Below are 21530 nucleotides of genomic sequence, written 5' to 3'. Positions count from 1 at the left end.
AGTGAATAGTGTTCCCTAATCTAAAGGGTTACCTTACAATATTACTCTTTTTACTGTATTATTGATCAAATAAATGCAGCCTTAGAGATTTATTTAAAAAAATAAAAAATAAAACTTTTTGAAACTCCAAACTTTTGACTCGTACTACATTTTGGAGCTAGAATGTTAGTATAATCACTTCCGAAATAATCACAGACCTAACAGTCTTTTATTGAACTATTTAACCAGAATAATTTTATTCACAAGAGTTTATGCCTTTCAACAAGGCTTTTGGCCCCCAAAACCATCCTTTCTATTATTCAGCCTTCACTGATAAACTGTAGATTTAATCACCTCCAAAAAAACAAAAACAAAATCAGCATACTGTGTACAGTATTTTAAAAAAGTATAATCAGTTTGCTATTATAAACATACCATTAACATGATAAATGTCTGTAATTTGCACTAATCAGATTTCAGGTATTTAATTAGTAAACTAGTAAAATGTTTCATTCTACACCATAAAATTAGGCTGCAAATTAGCCATTGGCTAGAGGCCTGTATGTAGAGCATCTGTAATGTTATTCTGCATTGTCTCTGTTAAATAAACAACTAACTAAATAAATAACTTTACTGTTTACTTGAGCAGCACAATTCATCCAAACAATCAGAACACAAAACACCATTCATGGAGAAAGAAAATGGAAAGAAAAAAAGACATGCTGAAGCTGAAATACTATGCACAGTTTTCTGTTTTATTTGTATGATGTTTGTTCAGTTACAGACATTTGGCTTGAGCTGCTTCGGTCCATAGATTACATGCTGTCGTATGAACAGCCACTTCCAGTTTCATTCCCGGCAACACGGTCACTTATCATCAACCAACGGTAACAGGTTTGACATTGATGACGCATGATGACCTTCCTCTGCGTCAAAGTTTATTTGTCATCTTCACACTGAACATACAGCTTGGATTGGTTAATGCTTAAAGCTTTTAAAGGCATTTTCTGAGGAGTGTATTGTTTTAAATAAAAAATATAGATCATGCATAGTTCATTCTTTTTGGATGTCTCTTGTACATAAAAAGAGTATACATATACATAAGACAAATAGTACACTGAGATTTAACTACGGAATGTGTTAAAGTGTCTCACTGAAACCTTTCTGGTAAATTTTGTAACATAAAATGTAAGGAGAATAAGCGGTCCAATTCAATGATTCAAACACGATCATCAATCTGCATAGATGCAATACTGCATCTAGTAAGGCCAGTCGTGACTCTAAATGTCCAAAGCTGTCAAACTGTCAAAACTACACCTATCACTCGTACATACATCCTTTATCAATTATGTAAATAGAGTATTGCAAAGCTGAGTCTGACATGGTTTGGATCCAGCGCAGATATGCTTTAGTCATCTTGCATTTCATAGAAGATATAATTTGGTATTAATTTGTCCCTTTTTTTTTTTAGATGGAATCGTAATTGTTTTGGTCTAAAAGAACCAACCCTCCCTTTCCAAAAACTTCAAGCCCATTTCAACATTGTAGTCCTGCCCAACTTAAACATGATTCTTTAACATCTGTTGGCAATTTTTTTTTTATTGTGGTTGTAATAAATTTACTGAACCAGAAGCCTTTCAACCAGCAAAATGGCTTTTGGGTAGGACATCAGCGTCTGATTGACCTCAGGTTCCCGTTTTACGCCCTCTTCATCCCTCTGCCCATTAGACACGCGAACACGGTCATCACCATCTTGGGTTTGACCTCGACTAGATCGTCAGGCAGGGCATACACACGAGCACCAATCTTCCTGGCCATGGATACAGCATACCTGCAAGAGACGGACAGAAATAAGCTCGCTATAAAGGGAAATATTACAAAGACTTAGAGGGTGGGAGAAAAAAAAACAATTCTGTGATTCTCTCTTCAATGATTCTGAAAATTTCAGAATTGATTTTGAACTTGTGTGCACTAGAGACAGCTGTATTCTGCTTGCTGCTAATAACACACACTTGAGTAAGTATATAAACTTGCATAAAGTTTCATGTTTGAAGTGAAATACAAAAGCAATCATGGGATATGCGGGATATCATTGCACAGGATATGCACTGTGAGAATCATGCACTTTGCTTAACAATGTGCGCTTTCACTCGTCAGTATTTCAGCATTTTACCTTCCAAATACTTGACAAAGGCAAAATTTATGCCATTACATATTGGACACACAAAGCACACTTACTGCCAGACAGCTGCTTTCACATGCTCATGTGTGTGTTTGTTCTGAAGTGAGTTTGCGGCTGTGTGTTAGTCTGTGTGAGGGGATAAATGCACTCTCATCTCTAAATGTTATGATGCAAAATCGCTGTAAACGCTGTCAGTCTTGTCGTAAGGACAGGACAAAACATCTGATATGTTAAAATAAATCTGTGCATTAGCATGAACATAATAATCAAACAGGAATAATGCTGAGAAAAGTCAATCAATGTGCCTGCCTGGAAGCTTTTAAGTACTTAAAGCAGTCTCAGATACTGAACTTTACATTTATTTTAAGATTATTTTAAAAAGTTATATTATATTACTTGAAGTGCCTAAATATTCCCACCCCTAGTCATAACTGACAGCATATATTTACTGCTTCATACATTTACACACACATTCCAGTAACTTAATGCTGTATGTATGTTATATAATGAACACTCTTTTGAAATCTTACTTTGCATTGTCCAGTTTGTCTTCGTCGCTAAGGCTTCCTCTCTTCACGAGGTCGTAGTTGACGCAGCCAGGCTGGATGGCATCAATCAGGTCCAACACCGCCAGACTGGAGCTGATCTCTTTGTCCTACAGTCCAGAACATTATACTTAATTCTGATATTCAACCAACACATGCAGCTACATGAATACAGGGCTGCTGTATGAATATATAATATGTTTGTGTGTGTGTGTGTTTATGTGTGAGATTCTAGAACATCCTATGCCTCTTGTATTTTAGGATGTAGACATTACCCACTGGTCATGAGACATACTGTTGCTTTATAAGGCTACTTTATCTTTGCTCCACTTCTGCTTAGCCCAATATTTCACTTTTGCTAGACTATATATACTGTATGTACCCCTAGATAATAATGTTTGAACCTTGAGTGAACTGCACTACTTGTGTCTGTGTCATTCTTGGTCCCGGGTACCCGGGTACCCATCTCCTCTGCTCCGTAGCCCACCCAGACGGGATCTTCGCAATTACTTTAATACTTTTATTTTAACAGTTGGGGGCTCGTCCGGGATTTGAACCCGGGAACTCTCCCGGTTGGGGGCTCGTCCGGGAAGGGGGGATTCTCCCTATGAACCGGGAAAAGAAATGTCCCGAGATCGAGTGGGAAAGGCGCGCTGGAGATCAGGGAAGGACCTACAGTAAAAGGGGGTAAGTGTGGGGATGCCCTCCGGCGATTGGTTGGTTTCCTTGTGACGTGACGACGCACTGGAAGTTCTTCTCAGATTCTGTTTGCAAAGACTAAGCTTTGAAGATTTCTGCAGTCACGAAGTTTGACTAAGTTTTGGAGTTCTGGAGGATCACTAGCCTGATGTTACGGCTGTGAGCGCTTTGTAGCGCAATCAATAAGGCGGAAGAGCCAAAGATCCAGAGAGCAAGCAAGCGAAACTCGAAGGCTTTGTGTCCAGTTTTAAGCAGGCTGATTTTGGCCCATCTCATGGTGCGGTCTTCCAATCAGAGATTGTTGCAGGGCCTTAACCTTAAAAGGGGGTAAGTGTTTGCATATTTCTTGAAGGAAATACGGCACTTAGCCCTGTAGGATCCTGGTAATTATCCCGTAAAGAGACGAGATAGGCTATAATCACTAGTCACTAGTGGAATTTCTGTTCCATTGTTGTTACACATCGGCTGGCAACAGTAGTTACTTGTTCATTATTAGCGTGGAGAGTGATTGGATATACAGTACTGATCACACTGTATTTTTGATCACGGCAGCGTGTATTACTTCACGGGACATCTTTTCATATTTAATATTGATGAAAATAATTTCAATTGTTACTGCATGTTGATATATTGTGACCTAAAAGAAGGTGCTTTAGGGGCGACCCAAACGCAGTTTGTGTGTGTGTTAGCAGATAAATGAAGGCTTGAGCACCTTGAAACTGGATATTTTGGTTGATTTTCCTGCTTGTGACAAAGTCTTATTAACCCAGCTGACGATGATGTCGTCGTTGACCTTCTGTCCGTCGCCCAGGCCTTCTAGTACATTCAGAGTGTATCTGGAGAAACACAGCACAAAGACTCATCAGAATCAGATTACTAGCACATTTCAACTAATAAATAAACTCTTCAAGCTTTATATTCATATATATGTTCTTATAAGAAAAAATTAAATACAAATAAATGAATCAATAAACTAGACTTCAGTGTTGTTTTTTCAATTAATAATTTGAATTCTGGTATGTCTGCATTTAAATCACATATGAATTTTACAGTATTTGCGTAAAAGCTTTACAATAAGGTTCAGTTCTTTAACACTTGTTAATAGATTTTAATAGATACTTTTGATCAATTTAATCTGTCCTTGATGAAAAGAAGCGTTCTTTCAAAAATTGTTTGAATGATCAAACTGTTTTACAATATTTATTATTAATTACATTTAGATATTTACTATTCAATATTTACTATATTGTACACGTTTTTAGCTTATTGAATACATATCTGTGCTAATAGTTTGAGTTGTACCTCCTCATGAGCTGCCAGACCAGGGCGAGAGTGAGCGTTGGGTTCCCATCATTCAAGTCTTGCCCCCCGATGCCCACCAGCGAGAAATTAGCTTTGGTCTTCCCCAGTTCCACAGCGTAGTTACAGTTCTCCAGCTGGACACACAGAAACACACACATACATGTAGAGACGGAGGACATAACAGCCCTTTATCCAAACCAGAAAACTAGCTGATTAGAAATGCTCTCTGTCTGTCAATCATTCTGCATATTTGTGTCCTCGGAGAGCAGGTTTTGGAGAAAGGGTAATGGCTACCTTTTTCATGTTGGCTCCTAGTTTAGGATATGGAGGCTTGTTGACTTTGTTGCTCCAGTCAACAGGAACCTTGATCTTCTCATAAAGTTGCAGGATGACCAGAGCATCTTGAAGATCACTGGAAAGGACCGAAACATTCAAAAGTGACACTGACATCTCATTTCATTTACAGTTACAATGTTACATGTGACATGCATTTCATTTCACTATCAACTTGATTAGGGTTTCATGAAACAGATTAAGACACGAAGGTAAGAAAGTGTGAGATTTACACGTATAAGTGATGGACGTGAGGATTGACACCCAGAGAATTCATCCAGTTTCTGAAAGTCCTCTCCTCTCTGGTCTCTCCTGCAGAAAGCAAGCGAAGCAGGAGTTAATCACCGTCCACCAACACAGGAATTACAAACACAGAGAACATTTCGGCCGTAACACATTAGTTACTGAAACTTATTCATTGCCTCATTCATCTGCTAGTAATCTGTTAGTTAACAAAAACACAACTCTTCATTTTTTGTTCATGTTAGCTCAGATCCATTAAATAATAATGAAAACAGATACTACGTTGATTTTAATAATGCATTACTAAGTGTTGAAATTAACATGAACTAAATATTAAATGCTTTAGAAGTGTTTATAATTGTTGGTTTACGTTAACTAATGTAGTTAACTGACATTAGCAAATAGAAGCTTATTGTTATCTGCTACAAAAATTTCTTGACGATCTTAAGTGACAGCATGAAATTAATAATTTGCTTACTTTATTCATACCCACTGGGAGAGTGAGTTTGCAGCATATTCACAGACATCAGAAATCACAATACACATACATAAACCTACACAATATACAATAAAGAAGAAAATGACATCACACGATCCTGGTCATGTGGTTTGAAAGAAAATTACATTTAAACAATCTATTTTTCTAAACTAATTAGATTGTAGAAATAAATGTAATATAGAAAAATGTTTTATTCATTATTTTGAACTCAAGAAGTAAACATTGCAAAAACTGTTAATTTCAGGGAAATACAGGCAATGTCAAGTCAACTGAAAAACAGGCAGCACAAAATATATGTGACATTATATTACGTGTTCTCTTAATGGGTAAAACATGATATTTATGAAGACAATTGTTAAAAAACAACAACAAACAATTAACACCAATAGAAATGAAACGTACCCTAAATTATAGAATGACCCGATTGCTATCTATAAAACAGGGTTAGGTCCAAGTATAGGTCTCTGCAGGAAAGTAATGGGAGTTACCAGATTGGGGCGTTTTTAGACCATGTTTCCTGATTGGCTGACATCATAGTGACAGTAGGTTTAGGGGTGGGGTTAGGTAAGGGGGATCATTTTGATTGCACGATTAAGAAAACCCTGCAGTTTGAAAACACCCACAAATTCAGAAACGCCCACTTTTGCTCTGCAGAGACCTCAATGTAGTTAGGTCTGACTGCTTGCTTTTTGTGTTTTGTACCACAAGAGGGCGCAACCTTCACCAAAAACGGCGTAAACTGTTCAGGCAACCAGGCCCTCCCTTCGAATCTCTGTCTGACGACGCACTTCACCAGTTTCCATTAAAAAAAATCCTGAATGTCCCTTATGTGATGCCATCCGGTATATTTTTAGAAGTAAGTGTTTGGAATGCCACCCAGAGTCATTACGTGGCACATGTATTTAGCAAATGCTAAAATGGCAAAACTAGACAGGAAAGAACAACAATCATGAGCAAAACACCCACCCTCCAGAAGTCCCCAGTTGATGTCTTGATTCTCGGGTTTGGTCAGCGCTGGGTACTTGTTGAAGAGATTGGCCACAAAGGCCAAGTTGAGTTTAGGGTTGCCAGACACGACATCAGTAGACGTGACAAACTGTCTGCAGCCCAGCCCGTCTGCCTGCAGCAGCATACACTCGGCTCTCTTCAGGTCATCTTTCTCCTGCAGAACACACACCAGGACAAGCTGAGATCGTTGCCAAACACAATTCACTGCATTCAGCTGCTGACAAATTAACTAATCTCTCCCTCTCTGCTTCAATGGGACAGATTTGCATAAGCCACAGATGCAAAACAATCTCCTTTTCTATCCCATGGGTCAGTGAGAAAATAAGAGATAGCACAAATCAAATATAAACACTACTATGAGAAATTGCACAGACAATACAAGTACTTGAACATTACTTGAGCCAGATTAATTTGGTAGCTACACAACCTTCAGAATCAATTGTACGTGTAATAGTGCAGAACTCAAAATGATGTCGTGTACATTAAGGCTTTGTGCCAAACCCTAGTGAGTCGCCTACCTAGGCTGCATTTTTAGGACTTCCAAATTAAGCAATGACAAGAAGACAAGCAATAAAGCGCTGTGATGCCTCTCTAAAACATTTTCCGGCATTGTTTGTTGCTTTAAATATTTTAGAAAGGATGGGTTGTTTGAAAAAATAAACTGTTCAAAAGTTTGGGGTCAGTCGTTTTTTATAGAAATTAATGCATGCAGTTCTTTTAAAGAATCAAAGAATCTCTGAAAACTATGTATCACTATGTATCCAAAAATATGAAGCAGCACAACTGTTTTCAACTTCGATAATAATCAGCCTTGGTGAGAAGAGATTTCTTTAAAAAACATTAATAAATCTTACCATCCCAAACTGTTGAATGCTAGTGTACAGGTATATATATATTTCAACATTGTATACTGTCAAAAGAATTTAAAAATGTCAAGTTTTTTTTTTTTTTTGATGAACCACATAAGTAGAGAACAAAATGAGGCGATTAACCAGTTTGAAACAGAATGCAAGACATGGAGGTTCAAGCATTGAAAGGAAACATTATTTGTGGTGTGACTGCACACACTAACACAACACGACGGCAGCGGAAAGCTGAAACAGTGGGTAATGTAGATGATGAAATGACCCTGACTGTGTCCCAGTGCTACAGCAGCTGCTGGCGAACCACAGCACACAGTCAATAACAGCTGCTCTGGCCAGCGTGTGGGGTTAAATACACTCACATGAGTCACCCAGCACTCAAACATCAGACCTCTGTCTGTTTAGACACTGCTGAGTAATGGGCAATGTTGTTATTGTCCCGAACCAAACCAGTGAATGACTTGAATCATGGCATACTGGGGGTGGAATGTGGCATCCGCAGTGTTGTGACTGCCACGGGCCACAGACTGGAACACAATGTGCAATAAACAGTGGCTTTTTGCTGAGTTCCTACTGGAATTCACTATTGTCAGAAACACATAAAGAAAACACATCCTGCTTAGAATTTGCAGTTCTTAATTTTGGCATTGATTTTGAAAATCAATCCCAGGTTTGCATACACTTTCACCCTCTCATGCCAAGTTTAGACCCTCAGAGAAACACTTGTGTTTGAACTGCTGATGCTTGACAACTGCTCTCCAAAAAGCAGGAAGCTTGAGGCTTTCAGGAAGTCCCTAGTGTGTCTCATCACACATCTGAGATGAACTGCCTCCGTCCTGACTTACAATGAGCTGCTACAGTGACTGAAGCTTTGATATTCTGATACAAACCTTCTTGCTCTACTGAGAGCAGCTCACTACTGTGAATGCATTATAAGACCTTAGATATTGTGAAGCTGAACTTATGTTTCTGGTCTCACATTTTTGGGCTGGTTTATGACACAGAAACACATAGTGAATGATGTGCATTTTAAAAGTGTATTGTTTGAACTCACGCTGAAGCCTGACATGTCAATGTCAATACGATCTTCACCCTCCTTTTGACCTTTCGGCGCGATCTGGTTGAGCAGGTGGAAATAAGCCCTCGAGTCCTGCAAGAGCGAGAAGAGAAAAAAAAAATCTTTCAATGAACGTAGTGTAATGCTGCCTTCAAGTCCTGTCTGTAGGATTGTATTTATGCGCTGAAAGCACATGAATACCATAGTGGCATAATTACTAGAGACAGAATCTATTATGCCACTGCATTCAACAGGAAACAATGTTTACTTATTTTTGTGTTAAAAGCTGAAATGAAACATTTATTGATTGTCAGAGACTTCAAAATCATCAAGTTTCAGTCATTAAAAACGACGTAAATCTCTACAAAATACTTGTGGGATTTTCTTTGAGCCCAGACTTACTGAAATTTGACAACATGTTAAAAGAAAGGTTTGCATATGTGCCTTTTGTTAAGCATCATATTAGAAACAGGAATGTATAGCTCATATGCAGTGATAATATGGAGCTCACACTCAAGGAGGAAAATCCCTTTCATTTTAGACCTAAACTGAGCAAAAATATGCAATTTGTTGCAGATGAAATGCTGTTAGCTTGTAATGTATATCTATAAAACAGTATAGCAGACTACTTATATAAAATGCATATAAACATGAGTTGTCACTGTTTATGACAGAAGGCATTTAGTAGATTGCGTGCCACATGTTTTTCAGCAAAGTTTTGATCATGTTGATCATTTAGAGGCATTAGATATTTGAGTATCAAATATGATAAAGCAGGCTTTATGGGGTTAAAGAATCATTTCATAAGGTGGTATTAATCATATTTAGGTTTTCATTGTGAAAATTGCTTGTACAATTTAGTTTCTATGCATTTTTTGAGCTGTTGTTGAAGAACATTGATAAGGCTTGCCAAAAATACTATGAGGCAATAGGCTTTTGCAACTACAGTACTATAACGGTCCAATGCATCCATTTTATTTTGACCAAAATAACAATGGACTTGAAGGCAGCAGAATACATTTACATTGTGAATTATATTTAGATGAGACACAATCCAGAGAGATTTGTGAAAATATCAGAAACACACAATCATGCATGAATTCCTGAGAACATGAATGTGGTAGATTTGAATGAATGAAGAAACCAAACAACAACAAAAGTGCATACTGTAATCGATCTACAGTACATTTGGAAAAGTACCTTTATACAGTTTGAAAAATCTGTTAACTGCAGCATAGAGGGAGATAGAGACAGATATTAGTTAAATCATTCAGTAGAGATCAGTCTTTTATCACCAAACCCCTTTTTTGAGAACGAATGAGTTAAGAGGGCAATCATGTAACAGCTCAGGTCACATATCTTTTATTAGATACTAAATGACCCCTCGCATGTTTTACAAAATTCATGGTATGCCAGAGCATTTGAAAGTCAAAGTAACTGCCCTTTCACTCTGGTGAACTGCCTTTATGAAACAGAAAATGGAGTTAGCTGTTATGTAAATTCTAATTTGGATAAATTTGGCAACATGACTCCACTCATTTGAGGCTGAGAATTATTTAACCTTTAAAGGAAAGCTAAAGTAAATCTGTCATCTAACCATTAGTTCTTCGAGAGATTTAAAAAGCACAAAAGGTCTACGTAAACCTTTCCATTTGACATTTACACGTTTTATGTTATTCCATTTTTTATTTTTTGCAGGTACATGTCATTTAATATACTGTAGTAGTATAGCATATCATTTAAAGTCTCTCTTAAGCTTTCAAAAAGCTAGAACTACATGTACATGGAAAAACTCCCTTTCACAATGCTAGGGTGTTGATATGCTGATGTTGTGGTGTTCTGAAGTCAAAAGAGTCCACCCACTCCCAAGTCCCTATAATATGGTGTGCTCTTTATATAACTCTGGATTTGAATAGAAAGATAATAGAACGCCTCTTCTCAATAAGCCATGCCCCTCTGCTCTGCACATTTTGTGGCTGCAACTGAAAGCTTGATAACTCGCTGCCTTATCTGGCAATAATTTTGCCGGCTGCGTTTGTGCACGTACGTAGCTACCTCATGAAACTGATTTCAGATGGGCGTCTGAGGACGTGTAACAGTTTAATGATCTACAACAAAATTACTGCAATACTAATTTCTTGCTAGAAATTACATCAAAAGTGGATAAAGTTTGTCAAAAACCTACATTTACACAAACTGACCAACAACAGCAACTTTCAGACGCCATCTTTATTTTTAGCTCAACTGTCACAGAATCGAACACACAGGATTGTGAGATATCAAAGGCAGCGAAGGATACATCTTTGCTGCCTTCAAAAATCGATCAGATAAAGGCATCTCAGGAGACAGGAAGGGAAACTAACATTAGATTAGGATGTGCCTTGATACCTTTCTACCTTGGAATGCATCTTTAAAGGCAGCATTTTTCAGCTTTCAGTCCATATGTCTTCCTTTTCTAACACACCTGATTCAGATCATCATTAAGGAACCATGAGGCTCCATGAGATCAACTGGTCTCCAGGACCAGAATTAAGAACCACTACTGTTTAATACAAACACTAACTTTAAGTATGAGCAACACTAATAGTGATTGCCTTAATGCACAACACTAAAAACAACTTTATCTGTGACTATTTAACCACTATTGCACTGATTGGCAAATATTATTCAAAACAACAGGACTGTAATGGAAATATTCAATAAAATTTGACCATGAAACTGTTTATGATGCTTACAATACATAATATGGTTAGTAAAGCCAAGTCATGACATTTTAATCTTTCCTTTATAGCGAACATGGCATCAACACTGATGTGCACATAATTTTAAGGGAAAATATTTATAAATTCATACTTTGAAATATTTTTTATGAACTTTTTTTTTTTTCTGGAATACATCACATTAAGAAATTAGAATGCAGTTTTCAGGTTGTCTGTAGAAAAGATATCTAACAACTGGATTCCTCTTGTGTTGTCAGGAGCTCCAATTTCAGTTACATGTGTTACAATAGAGACATTATAAACATTATCATCCATTACATGATAATAATACATCTGCACAGACTAATATGTTACTTCAATAAGCAGGAAATCAATTTTATATCAATTATCTTGATAAAAGAATAGAAGCCCTCATATGAGAGTGGTACTATGCATTTAAAACTTCACTATAGGATCACAGAACAACAGTTTTCATTTCTTACAACTAAATGAATGTAAAATATATGCTGGACTACCACTACAATTCTCATGCTTAATATCCTCATGAAAACATTAGTAGAGACAGAGATCTGATACTTTATTAGCATGCAGACACACAATCAGAGCACAGTAAACAAACACATTAAGACTGACCTTAATGTCATGGCTGAAGTTGTTGATCTTGCTCCAGCCCGCATTCTCCAGATGGAAGTTGGCCCAGCGAAGCAACAGTTCCTCTGGAGACAGTTTCATCAGATCCTCTAGTGTCTCTCCATCCCTCAACAGTGCTGCCAGAGCTGAAACAAGACCATGTGTATCAGTTAACCAGAATGCTGCGAAGCCCATGATTTAAAGGTGTATTAACTTTTGCCAAACAGTTACATACAGGATTTTCGCTGAACAATGAACACTGATAATTTCTCAATTCCTGTTGTGCTTCAGAAAGCCAATTCACTTAATTTCAAACTGACCAGGCTCTTTCCAAAACCTCAAAGTGCACTACAACTCATTTACTATGTTAAACATCTATGTCAGAGGTTCATCTAATGTTTACTGTAGTGTCTATACTTTTCCCACCACATTAGGTAGGCAAAGGTAAACCCATGATCAAAAACTCTACACTAGCAGAACATGACAGACCAGCTTCAGTTTTCTTGCTCATATAAAAAACGAATAATATATTGTTCATATATTTTTTCAACCGGGTTTTTTTCCTTTCACAGATCAAACAAACCATTGGAGTACCTCAAGGTTCGGTGTTGGGTCCCTTTTCCTTTTTATCATTTACACAATGTTGCTGGTACCTACCATCCAGTCACATGGATTTTCCTGCTACTGCTACACTAAGGATATAAAGATCTACTAGGTACCTGCATGTATCTCAGCTTGGCTGGCAAACTTTGGCTTGGATGAAGGAACAACCCCCTAGCTATTCACTAATCACTGTTTAGCAAGGCCCATTAATAACAACACCATTTTAGACTAGATTACTGTTATGTCCTTCTAGCTATTCTCCCTGCTTATGCACACAAACCTCTGCAAATGATCCAGAACACAGCAACATGTTTATGGATTTTTAACCCAATGAGAACCCAGCGCATTTGTCTCACTTTTACTGAAGGTTGTTGCCTGCAGTTCAAGGCACTGATACTTGTATACAGAACCATCACTGGATCTAAAAATGTCAAGCCAAGGCAATTATATTATTTGTTTATAATTTGTCATCCCAGTCCTGCTTTGTGACTAATCATTTCTGGCAGTCTGTCGGATGAAAATCAATTTTATGTAATAATATAAATGTTTATTGATCCTTTCAGCATAAACAAGGTTCGTCTAAGGCTAGACAACTCTCTCTACAGGACTGTTAAGGCACAGAGACTCTTGGACAGGTCTAAACTCCCTTAAGTTCAATTTGGGAGAAAACAAACCGTTCAGTCCAGTAATGAGGTCAGATACAAGAGTTCAAGTCTGCCACAACAGTCAATTCAGTCAGTTGGGTTAACATTTAACTTCTTTAAAAGAGACGGTCTATCTGTTTGTCAGGATTCCTGGAAGTTGTCATCAGCCGTGACAATGCCAGCTCTATTTGGACTAGACGTGCAACCGTGTTTGTGCAACAGAGACACATACCCTCATTTCTGCTCAGCTCAATGTCAGCAAACAGACCAATTTTGATGATCTGCCACAGCAGGCCCAAAACCAGATGAGGTTTGCCTTCTCGAAGGTCCAGAGCCCCGATGTTGACCACATGACAGCCAATGGCAGAGGCCGAGTTAAGAGCCAGGTTAAGATTCTCCTGCAAGACAGAAGCAATGATGTCTGTTAGGCTCAAACCCCTCTCCAACATATATGTGCTTTAATACATTGGGTGAAAAAATTGATTAAAACCATGGAAGTGTTCCAGAGTCATATTTCAAAAAAATAATCTTAAAAACAGAACCAAACCTGTATTGTGAATGCTGTAACTTTCTTCTTGTTGATGGTCCTCTCATCAATAGTATCAGGTACTGACAGGTTGATCATTTTACTAAAAGAAAGCAAAGGCACATGCATTTAGGTGGTTTCTTAAACAATATAAAATACTAAAACCACAGACAAGATGTTAAGGAGTGTGTCTGACTTACCACAGCACAATACCGTCACCTACAGCCTTGAAGAGATCATCTGTATTGGGATTCATGGGCAACACATGTTTACAGTCAGGGTCTTGTTCCAGTGCTGTGTTGATCCAGTTCACGAAAGCAAACCTCTCCTCCTCTGGACGAGGACACAGAGAACAAGATCACATCACAAACAAAACGAAAAACAAAAGGACAGTACATACTATCAAGTATGTTATGGGATTTTGGACCTGGTATTACCATATCATTGTTTGAAGTACCTTGCAGTAGCATGTAGATTTCAAGATACGAATATGGCAAATCCACACAAAGACACATTATTACCATCTGAAACCATTACTTTACCTTGTACACTCCAAGCCAGTGGGAAGTGTGGTGCAATGTAATTATATAAAAAGGAAGCAGTGGTTTGTTTGATCCAGTGAAAGCAGAGGCGTTTTTACCTGAGAAGGAGTGCTGTGTGCCCGCACTGGAGAGCTCAGATGTGCCTCCGATAGCCAAGATACCCTCTTTCCTGTTGATGGCCTTCCGGAAGCTCTTTGCTATGTCACTGCTCTTCAGCTCTTGAAAGATCTTTGCAGACACAAGAGACCATGATATTAATGATTAAATAATTCTCAAATGCTCAGAAACATGATACAGTAACTGTACAGCACCCAAAGATGCAACTATTAGCTAACTATTTACTTAGTTTACTCGTCTGAAACTACTTTGCTTAATAAAACAACAAAAATAATATAAAATGTTCTCCTTGATATTTTTAATAAGATACACTTTATTTTGATAGTCCACTTTAGACATTCTGCTAACTACTGTATAAGTAGCTTTGCAACTTCTCTACGTGTCAGCTAACTCTCATTAATTTGCAACTACATGTCAACTAACTCTCATTAGAGTATCAGTTGACTGTTAGGTTAGGGTTAGACTTAGTATAATAAGTTGACATGTATTTGCAAAGCTATTTATGGTCAAAAGAATGTCTGTTGTGGGACCATCAAAATAAAATGAAACAATAATAAAATAAACCTTTTATTATGTAAAATCTGTTCCTTGACGCCATACTATATTGTGAATATAGTCACTGCACAATGTGTCTGATAGCACATTTTAGCATGGGACTTTAACATTGACTCGTGTAACTTATTGCTTAAATACAACCAACTGACTAACACATGAAGAAAATATGTATTACTAATTTAAAAATACGCAAATGCACATGTGGTCAAACACACACAAGGTCTTTGAAACTAAACAGATGTACATATTTTCTGACATGTGGCATGTGAGGGTAATTAAAGCATGACTGTCAGTGCCAAGTGGAACATCTAGTGAACGGAGGCCGCTAGCAGCTGCTCCTCGCAGCAGTGCAAACAAACCCAGGGTCGTTCAACAGGATGACACTCTATTTACAGGAAGCATCAACAGTCTCAATTAAACTGAATTGTTATCAACAATTACTGACTGCAAAAATGCTATAGACCAGAATTTATAGATATATCTTAGGTCTCTCCATTAAATGTACATTACTGGTCAAAGGTTTGGAATAATTAAGATTTTTTTTTTAAGAGTTTTTAAAACAAGTCTCTTATGCTCACCAAGACTGAAATCATTCTAATATGCGGCTTTGCTGCTCAAGAAACATTTCTTAAAATTAAAAGATGTAAAAAAAAAAAAAATAATAATAATTGTATTCAAAAAGTACAGTAAAGACATTTATAATGCAACAAAAATATTTCTATTTCAAATAAATGCTTTCTGTTTACCAAAAAATCCTGAAAAAAAAAAAAACATATCACGGTTTCCAGAAAATCTATTCATTTTCAACATTATTAATAATAATAAGAAACTTTCTTGAGAAGCAAATCTGCATATTAGACTTCTGACTTCTGAAGGATCATGTGACACTGAAGTCTAGAGTAATGATTCAGCTTTGATCACAGAAATATATTACATTGTACAATATATTTACATAGAAAACAGCTATTTTAAATTGTAATCTTTCACATAATTACTGTTTTTACTTTTCTAATTAATGCAGCCTTGATGAGCATAAGAGATGTTGGTAACACTTTAGACTAGGGACCAATTCTCATTATTAACTAGTTGTTTATTAGCATGCCTATTATTAACATATTGGCTGTTTATTAGTACTTATAGAGCACATATTCTGCATGACCATATTCTACATCCCTAATCCTACTCAATACCTAAACTTAACAACTACCTTAACTATTAATAAGCAGCAAATTAGGAGTTTATTGAGGCAAAAGTCATAGTTAATGGTTTGTTCATAGCGAGAACTGGGCCTTAAAATAAAGTGTGACCACGATTTCTTTCAAAAGCAAATCATAGTTATTCCAAACTTTTGACCATTAGCATTCGTTTTTGGGGATTTCTAACATTTTGTATCATCTAGAAAATTTGTAGCACAAGTTCTATTCAACTAACTTACACATTTTGAAGCATCATGTCTGTGGCATATGGGATGAGTTTCAAAACAGTCTTTAATACTAATTATCTTTTTTCCCATCATCCTTTGAGTAACACTAATTACTAAAAATTATGCAATGGCAAAATGCCAACTGGATTCAGCACTGAAACTCTAATCTCAATGTATTGTCTACTTACGCTGAAAGATACTGCTGATTATGCAAATCAGGGATTTAAAGCTGTAATGGTGCTTTCTGAAGAATTTGTTGGGTTTCAAATTCAGGTTCAACTAAACAACCTCAAATACCACCTCACATCTTACTAACTTACTAATTCTGACTAATTCATTAATCATGCAGAAACCTTTTGACTTTAATCATTCAACTTTTGAATGATTGTTTTGAACGTTTTCTAAAAGATGTAACCTGCATTCACCCATTAAAGTCTCACACGTGTACAGCACAATATCTGAACAGTGTATGTGATCATGTAAATGTTTTTTCTTTCTTACAACAATGAAATTTGATTTGCAAATTTTAAATCTATAGACAGAACAAAGTGTGGGCTACATTTTATTATCCAAAGCATTACAAGGAAATTTTGGAGAAAACAAAATGATTTATGTGTGTAGCAAGTCTTTGGATGTTTATGTAGATATACATAGAAGGCACATGTATAATTACTTTTGGATATTAGGAATGTATATGGCCCGCATCACAGAACGGTTTGCAGACACTTACAGACACAAACTCATCAAAGCTGATCTTATTGTCCTTGTCTTTGTCACCCTCTTCCATCAGTTTCTGGATGATCTCTCGGACTTTGTACCCAGGCAGGGGCAGATTGGCCTCTTTGAACAGGTCATGAAGCTCATAGTCACAGATAAAGCCATTGCCGTTTAAATCTATGGAGAAAAATGAAAAGTATTGGTTTAGTGTCAACATCTTGCATCTTTCCAACAAGCAAAAAAATTGTGGTTGCAATTGGGTTACGTTGCAGTTCAACAGATTAAAAATGTTAAGAAACCTCTACTACAAAGAAAAAAAAAATGTGAGGAAATGCAATTTAAATAATCTGGTGAGTAAAAATGATCAGCAACAAACTCTGAGAACATTAAGAAAACCTGCATTTTGCTGTATATATGCACGCAAAATAAAACATTATGGAAATGTGAAAATAATTATCAATATATCATTTTAATACGAAAACAAATACATCTATACACTTAAATGAAACATTGCAAAAACAATGAAAATGTTTATATCTATAGAATTTATGCTTATGACTAAAACACAGGCCACATTTTAATGAGTGATGGTTCAGGCTGAACACGTTTACGCTGAAAATTTTTACTGAGCTTTAAGCAATGCTTTCTGGTATTATCCACAAGGCCAGAACAAGGTATCTTGTTATATGTCAAATATGTGGAAGCACAGAATGCCTGTTTTGCTAAAAGCTGGTTGCAGTAGGCAGGCCACTTGGTTTGAAACAGAGCTGTTGTGTTACAGGATGTATATAACAAATGCTATCTGTAATGCTAAAACTGATTAAACAACATTAAAGGAACTGTGAGCCACTGGGGTTTTCTAGTATGTGCATTATAACACCATGACATTAGCAACAGTTTAGGCGTCAATTTTCTGCCCAGTCTGCTGGAGAAATCAGATAAATGGGAAAATGCTGTCTGAAGCACATTCTTGTCAAGGACCATGAAAAACATCCAAATTCCACAAACTTTAAAACCCAGAAGTTTAAGACCACAAACCGCACTACACTCTTAAATGTACTGCTTTCTGTAAATCTACTGACATACCAATTTAATTCTCTACTGATACTCTATGCAATAGGCCTACTCAAACTCAGGTAGTGGCTAATATAGATATTCCAGGCACTTAAAAACAACATTAACAAAATTCACTTCTGAAGTAGGACAATAAAAGCTCATGGGATGTTCAAGAAAATTCTGCTATGAGCATCAGCCAGCATTGAATGGATACAATTTCATGCTTGGATGAACGAACAATTTAAAGAGACTTGGTACTGTAATAGTGCTTATTTCCCATCTCATTGTGCACAATATGGAAAATACTCATAGTACATGCACAGTAAATGCTACTGAATAAATAAAAACAATTACTTGTTAATAGATTAAAGTCCCATTCAAAGTGAATCTTTCAGAGAAACTATATATATATATATATATAGGCAGTAAATAGTTGTTGGTTTGGAGACAATTGTCCATCAGGACCGTTTAAGCACCAAGCAACAGGTGGTGCCAAAAAATTCATGAGGTCAAACGAAAAACCCAGATGTGTCTCTGAGCAACAACAATGCAGATGGTCACAAGCCTCACAAGCAGTTAGGTGGACCGAAACAACATCACAAAAACAACAGTCTAGAGTTTCCCAATCACTGACATTTTAAACCAGAATCCAAATACTATTTGAAGAGCTTGCTAATACTAATTTTTGGTTTTGCACAGTGATGTAGCACTGATATGCATAGAAAACAAAGACAAATCAGTAGAAATCACAAGATACGTGAAGGAAAAAGACACCTTCATTGGTAGCATGCCAAGTAGTGATTAGAATAGACAAAACTGGTCAGACAGGAAGAACACTCACCAACTTTCCCAAAGGCGTCCCGCAACTCCTCCAGCTCTTCTTTGGATATCTTTCCTGCCATCTCCTAACCACCCGAAGCTCTCAGTCAAATAAAGCGTGTCCTTCTGTGGAGAGAAGGACAAAAACTTTATTGTCTGAACTTCCAAGCTGTATTAAAAGAATGCTGGCGACTGTCTTCTAAGAGAGAAACCTGGAAGAGGGATTGTAAAGTAAGAAGATAAGACATGCAAATGACATGCAAACGTCTACCAAGCAGGCAACAGAGAAGACTATATTTGGGCAAAATGTATGTTTGAGAGGGCGTGTCAAGGCAGGTTCTTTTGAATGCAACCTCACCATAATGCAAGTAACGCAGTGACGTGATTCTTTGCCATGACAAAGATTTAATGACAACTACATCTAGCCTATTTAAAGTCATCTTCATTGTGTTTAGTCAACTATAGAGACGACTGCGAACCGAGGCTAGTAAAAGCCTAGCAAAGAGTCGCAAATCCAGTTATTGCACAGTGAAAACTGTAGAAGAAAAGCTGAAATAGATCAACTAAAAGGAATAGACCAATCCACAGCCAATGTGGATGTGTTTCTTTGGAAGATCAGTGTGTTTTTTTTTTATCACCGAGTTATGAAGATGTGTAAAAAATCTGAACACCAGATGACTCCTACAGTCAGTCTGCTTTTGTTTAATTGTGAAATTAACAACTAGACTCTAAAAAAAAATAAAGCTTCCAAACAGGGTTTTTGCAACAAAGTCACAGAAGAACAATTTTGGTTCCACAAAGAACCTTTCAGTAACCAATTCCTAAAAGAAACATTTTTCATACTTATTTTTGGGCTATAAAGAACCTTTTGTGCAATGGAAAGATTCTGTGGATGTTAAACATTCTTTACAGAACCATAGATGCCAATAAAAACCTTAATTTTTAAGAGTATAGCATAAACCTTATCACCCAAACACACAATAAGCAATAATACACTAAACACAATACACTAAAACCAAGGTAAATATTAGTCCAGGATATCACAATAATTAATAGAGTCCATTTAATTGCAGTATTATGGCACTGGCCCAACATGTCAGTGAGTGGAAATGAACATTACGGTGACAAACCATTTGAATCAAGGCCACAGCAAAATCAAAACTGTTGAGCAGTCCAGCGACAACAATTGAACCGAGAACAGATGCAGCGTTTTAGCCTCAATCATGCTTCGCTGAACAAACTGACCTAAGATCTGCTCTTACATGCAGCGATCACAGCACTGCAGCACTGCCCAAGACGCATCTTCCTGTTCCTTAGAAGAAGTCATGATGAATCAGGACACACCTGTGACGCATGTCAACATCTTCATTCCCAAAGTTGCCACTCCAGCTTGTGTTTTTTTTTTCCAAACACTTTGTTATGTCATTAACGGTGCAATCCGTCCCACCACACCCCGGTGGGACAGCATGAAGTTATGGACTTCTAAAAATTGTAAAAAATAAGGTGATGCCAACGTTACATAATGGTTAAACTGTTTATTGTGTAAATAACCCTCAAAGAAAGCACCAGACTAAGGTTATTGTCTGATTTTGTCTGAACGTCTACATTTGATGTCATCCTTCAGCTATTCAGAAAGCCAACATGGAAACCTCGCTGGAATTTTTTAGAAAAAAGACAAAAACAAACGGGCCAATTCTCCACCCTTGTGGCATCCCTTTCCCTGAGCCATACCTTCAATGAATCATCAGTTCGAATTGATTCTTCCACAATTCATGCTTTAAGAAGTTTCTTCACAATTCAAGCATAGATGTAGTCTAATTTGACTAAGGTTTGTTTACTTCCCAAATGAGTGAAGAGTAGTAGCATGCACAAATCTAAGCAACCAGAGAATCCTGTCTAGTCACTAGTTTTCAGTGTCTCTAAGGACTGCCATCACTGCATGAGTGATTGAACAAAGTCAAAACCATTATGCCGTGTTAAGTTACAAAGCAAAAGAAAACCGCCACCAAACTGCTTTCTCTGGGTTTTGATTCAAAAACAGAAACCTGACCATGTGCTCTAACACACAAAATGGATTTACCAGTCTGACGAGATGCAAAAAAACACTTTAAAATCTCACTTAAAACAACTGCACTTTTACCCCAAAGCTGCTTCTTTCACTCCAAACTGGAAACAGATGCAACAAATCTGAACTCAAACAAGAGAGAGCTTTTACAGATGCTGTGCCGTTAGCAGAGCAGCTGTGAAAAGAGACAGACACAGAGAGAACGCTTTTACCCAGTGTATAACGCTAATGAGAGAAATAGGGGATGTAGAGGGAGACAGGAAAAAGCAAAAAAAGAGAAACATAGAGACAAACCGTCCCGACGTGAGCTGAGAATGGAGCTGTAGGCACCAGCGGTCGCAGCAGTATAGGCAGTACTTGCTCCACACCCTTCAAGGCTAATCTGAAACACCAGCATTACTGC

The 21530-nt window shown here is 37.2% G+C and overlaps 1 protein-coding gene across 3 annotated transcripts in view; it reads right to left on the bottom strand.

Moving 5' to 3' along the window:
• Positions 1–1437: 1437 nt before the first annotated feature.
• Positions 1438–21530, bottom strand: part of LOC107689143 (plastin-3-like) — a 30928-nt gene continuing 10835 nt past the window's right edge. For 2 of the 3 annotated variants that reach the window (XM_016487058.1, XM_016487059.1), the window contains exons 2-16: positions 19085–19188; positions 17201–17364; positions 14474–14603; positions 14034–14166; positions 13855–13936; positions 13540–13705; positions 12064–12206; positions 8708–8803; positions 6749–6944; positions 5274–5352; positions 5002–5119; positions 4708–4841; positions 4118–4241; positions 2692–2816; positions 1438–1810 (exon numbers count right to left, since the gene is read on the bottom strand). In XM_016487058.1, coding sequence (XP_016342544.1) covers positions 1678–1810; positions 2692–2816; positions 4118–4241; positions 4708–4841; positions 5002–5119; positions 5274–5352; positions 6749–6944; positions 8708–8803; positions 12064–12206; positions 13540–13705; positions 13855–13936; positions 14034–14166; positions 14474–14603; positions 17201–17364; positions 19085–19145 — 1884 coding nt within the window. In that variant the 5' untranslated portion in view covers positions 19146–19188 and the 3' untranslated portion in view covers positions 1438–1677. Of the gene's footprint in view, positions 1811–2691; positions 2817–4117; positions 4242–4707; positions 4842–5001; positions 5120–5273; positions 5353–6748; positions 6945–8707; positions 8804–12063; positions 12207–13539; positions 13706–13854; positions 13937–14033; positions 14167–14473; positions 14604–17200; positions 17365–19084; positions 19189–21421; positions 21525–21530 lie in introns of those variants that run through there. The other variant, XM_016487057.1, reaches the window with a different exon arrangement.

The sequence above is a fragment of the Sinocyclocheilus anshuiensis genome, unplaced genomic scaffold (genome assembly GCF_001515605.1).
Source record: "Sinocyclocheilus anshuiensis isolate Anshui unplaced genomic scaffold, SAMN03320099.WGS_v1.1 scaffold846, whole genome shotgun sequence".
Taxonomy (NCBI): Eukaryota; Metazoa; Chordata; class Actinopteri; order Cypriniformes; family Cyprinidae; genus Sinocyclocheilus; species Sinocyclocheilus anshuiensis.
This window is presented reverse-complemented; position numbering and strand designations above follow the sequence as displayed.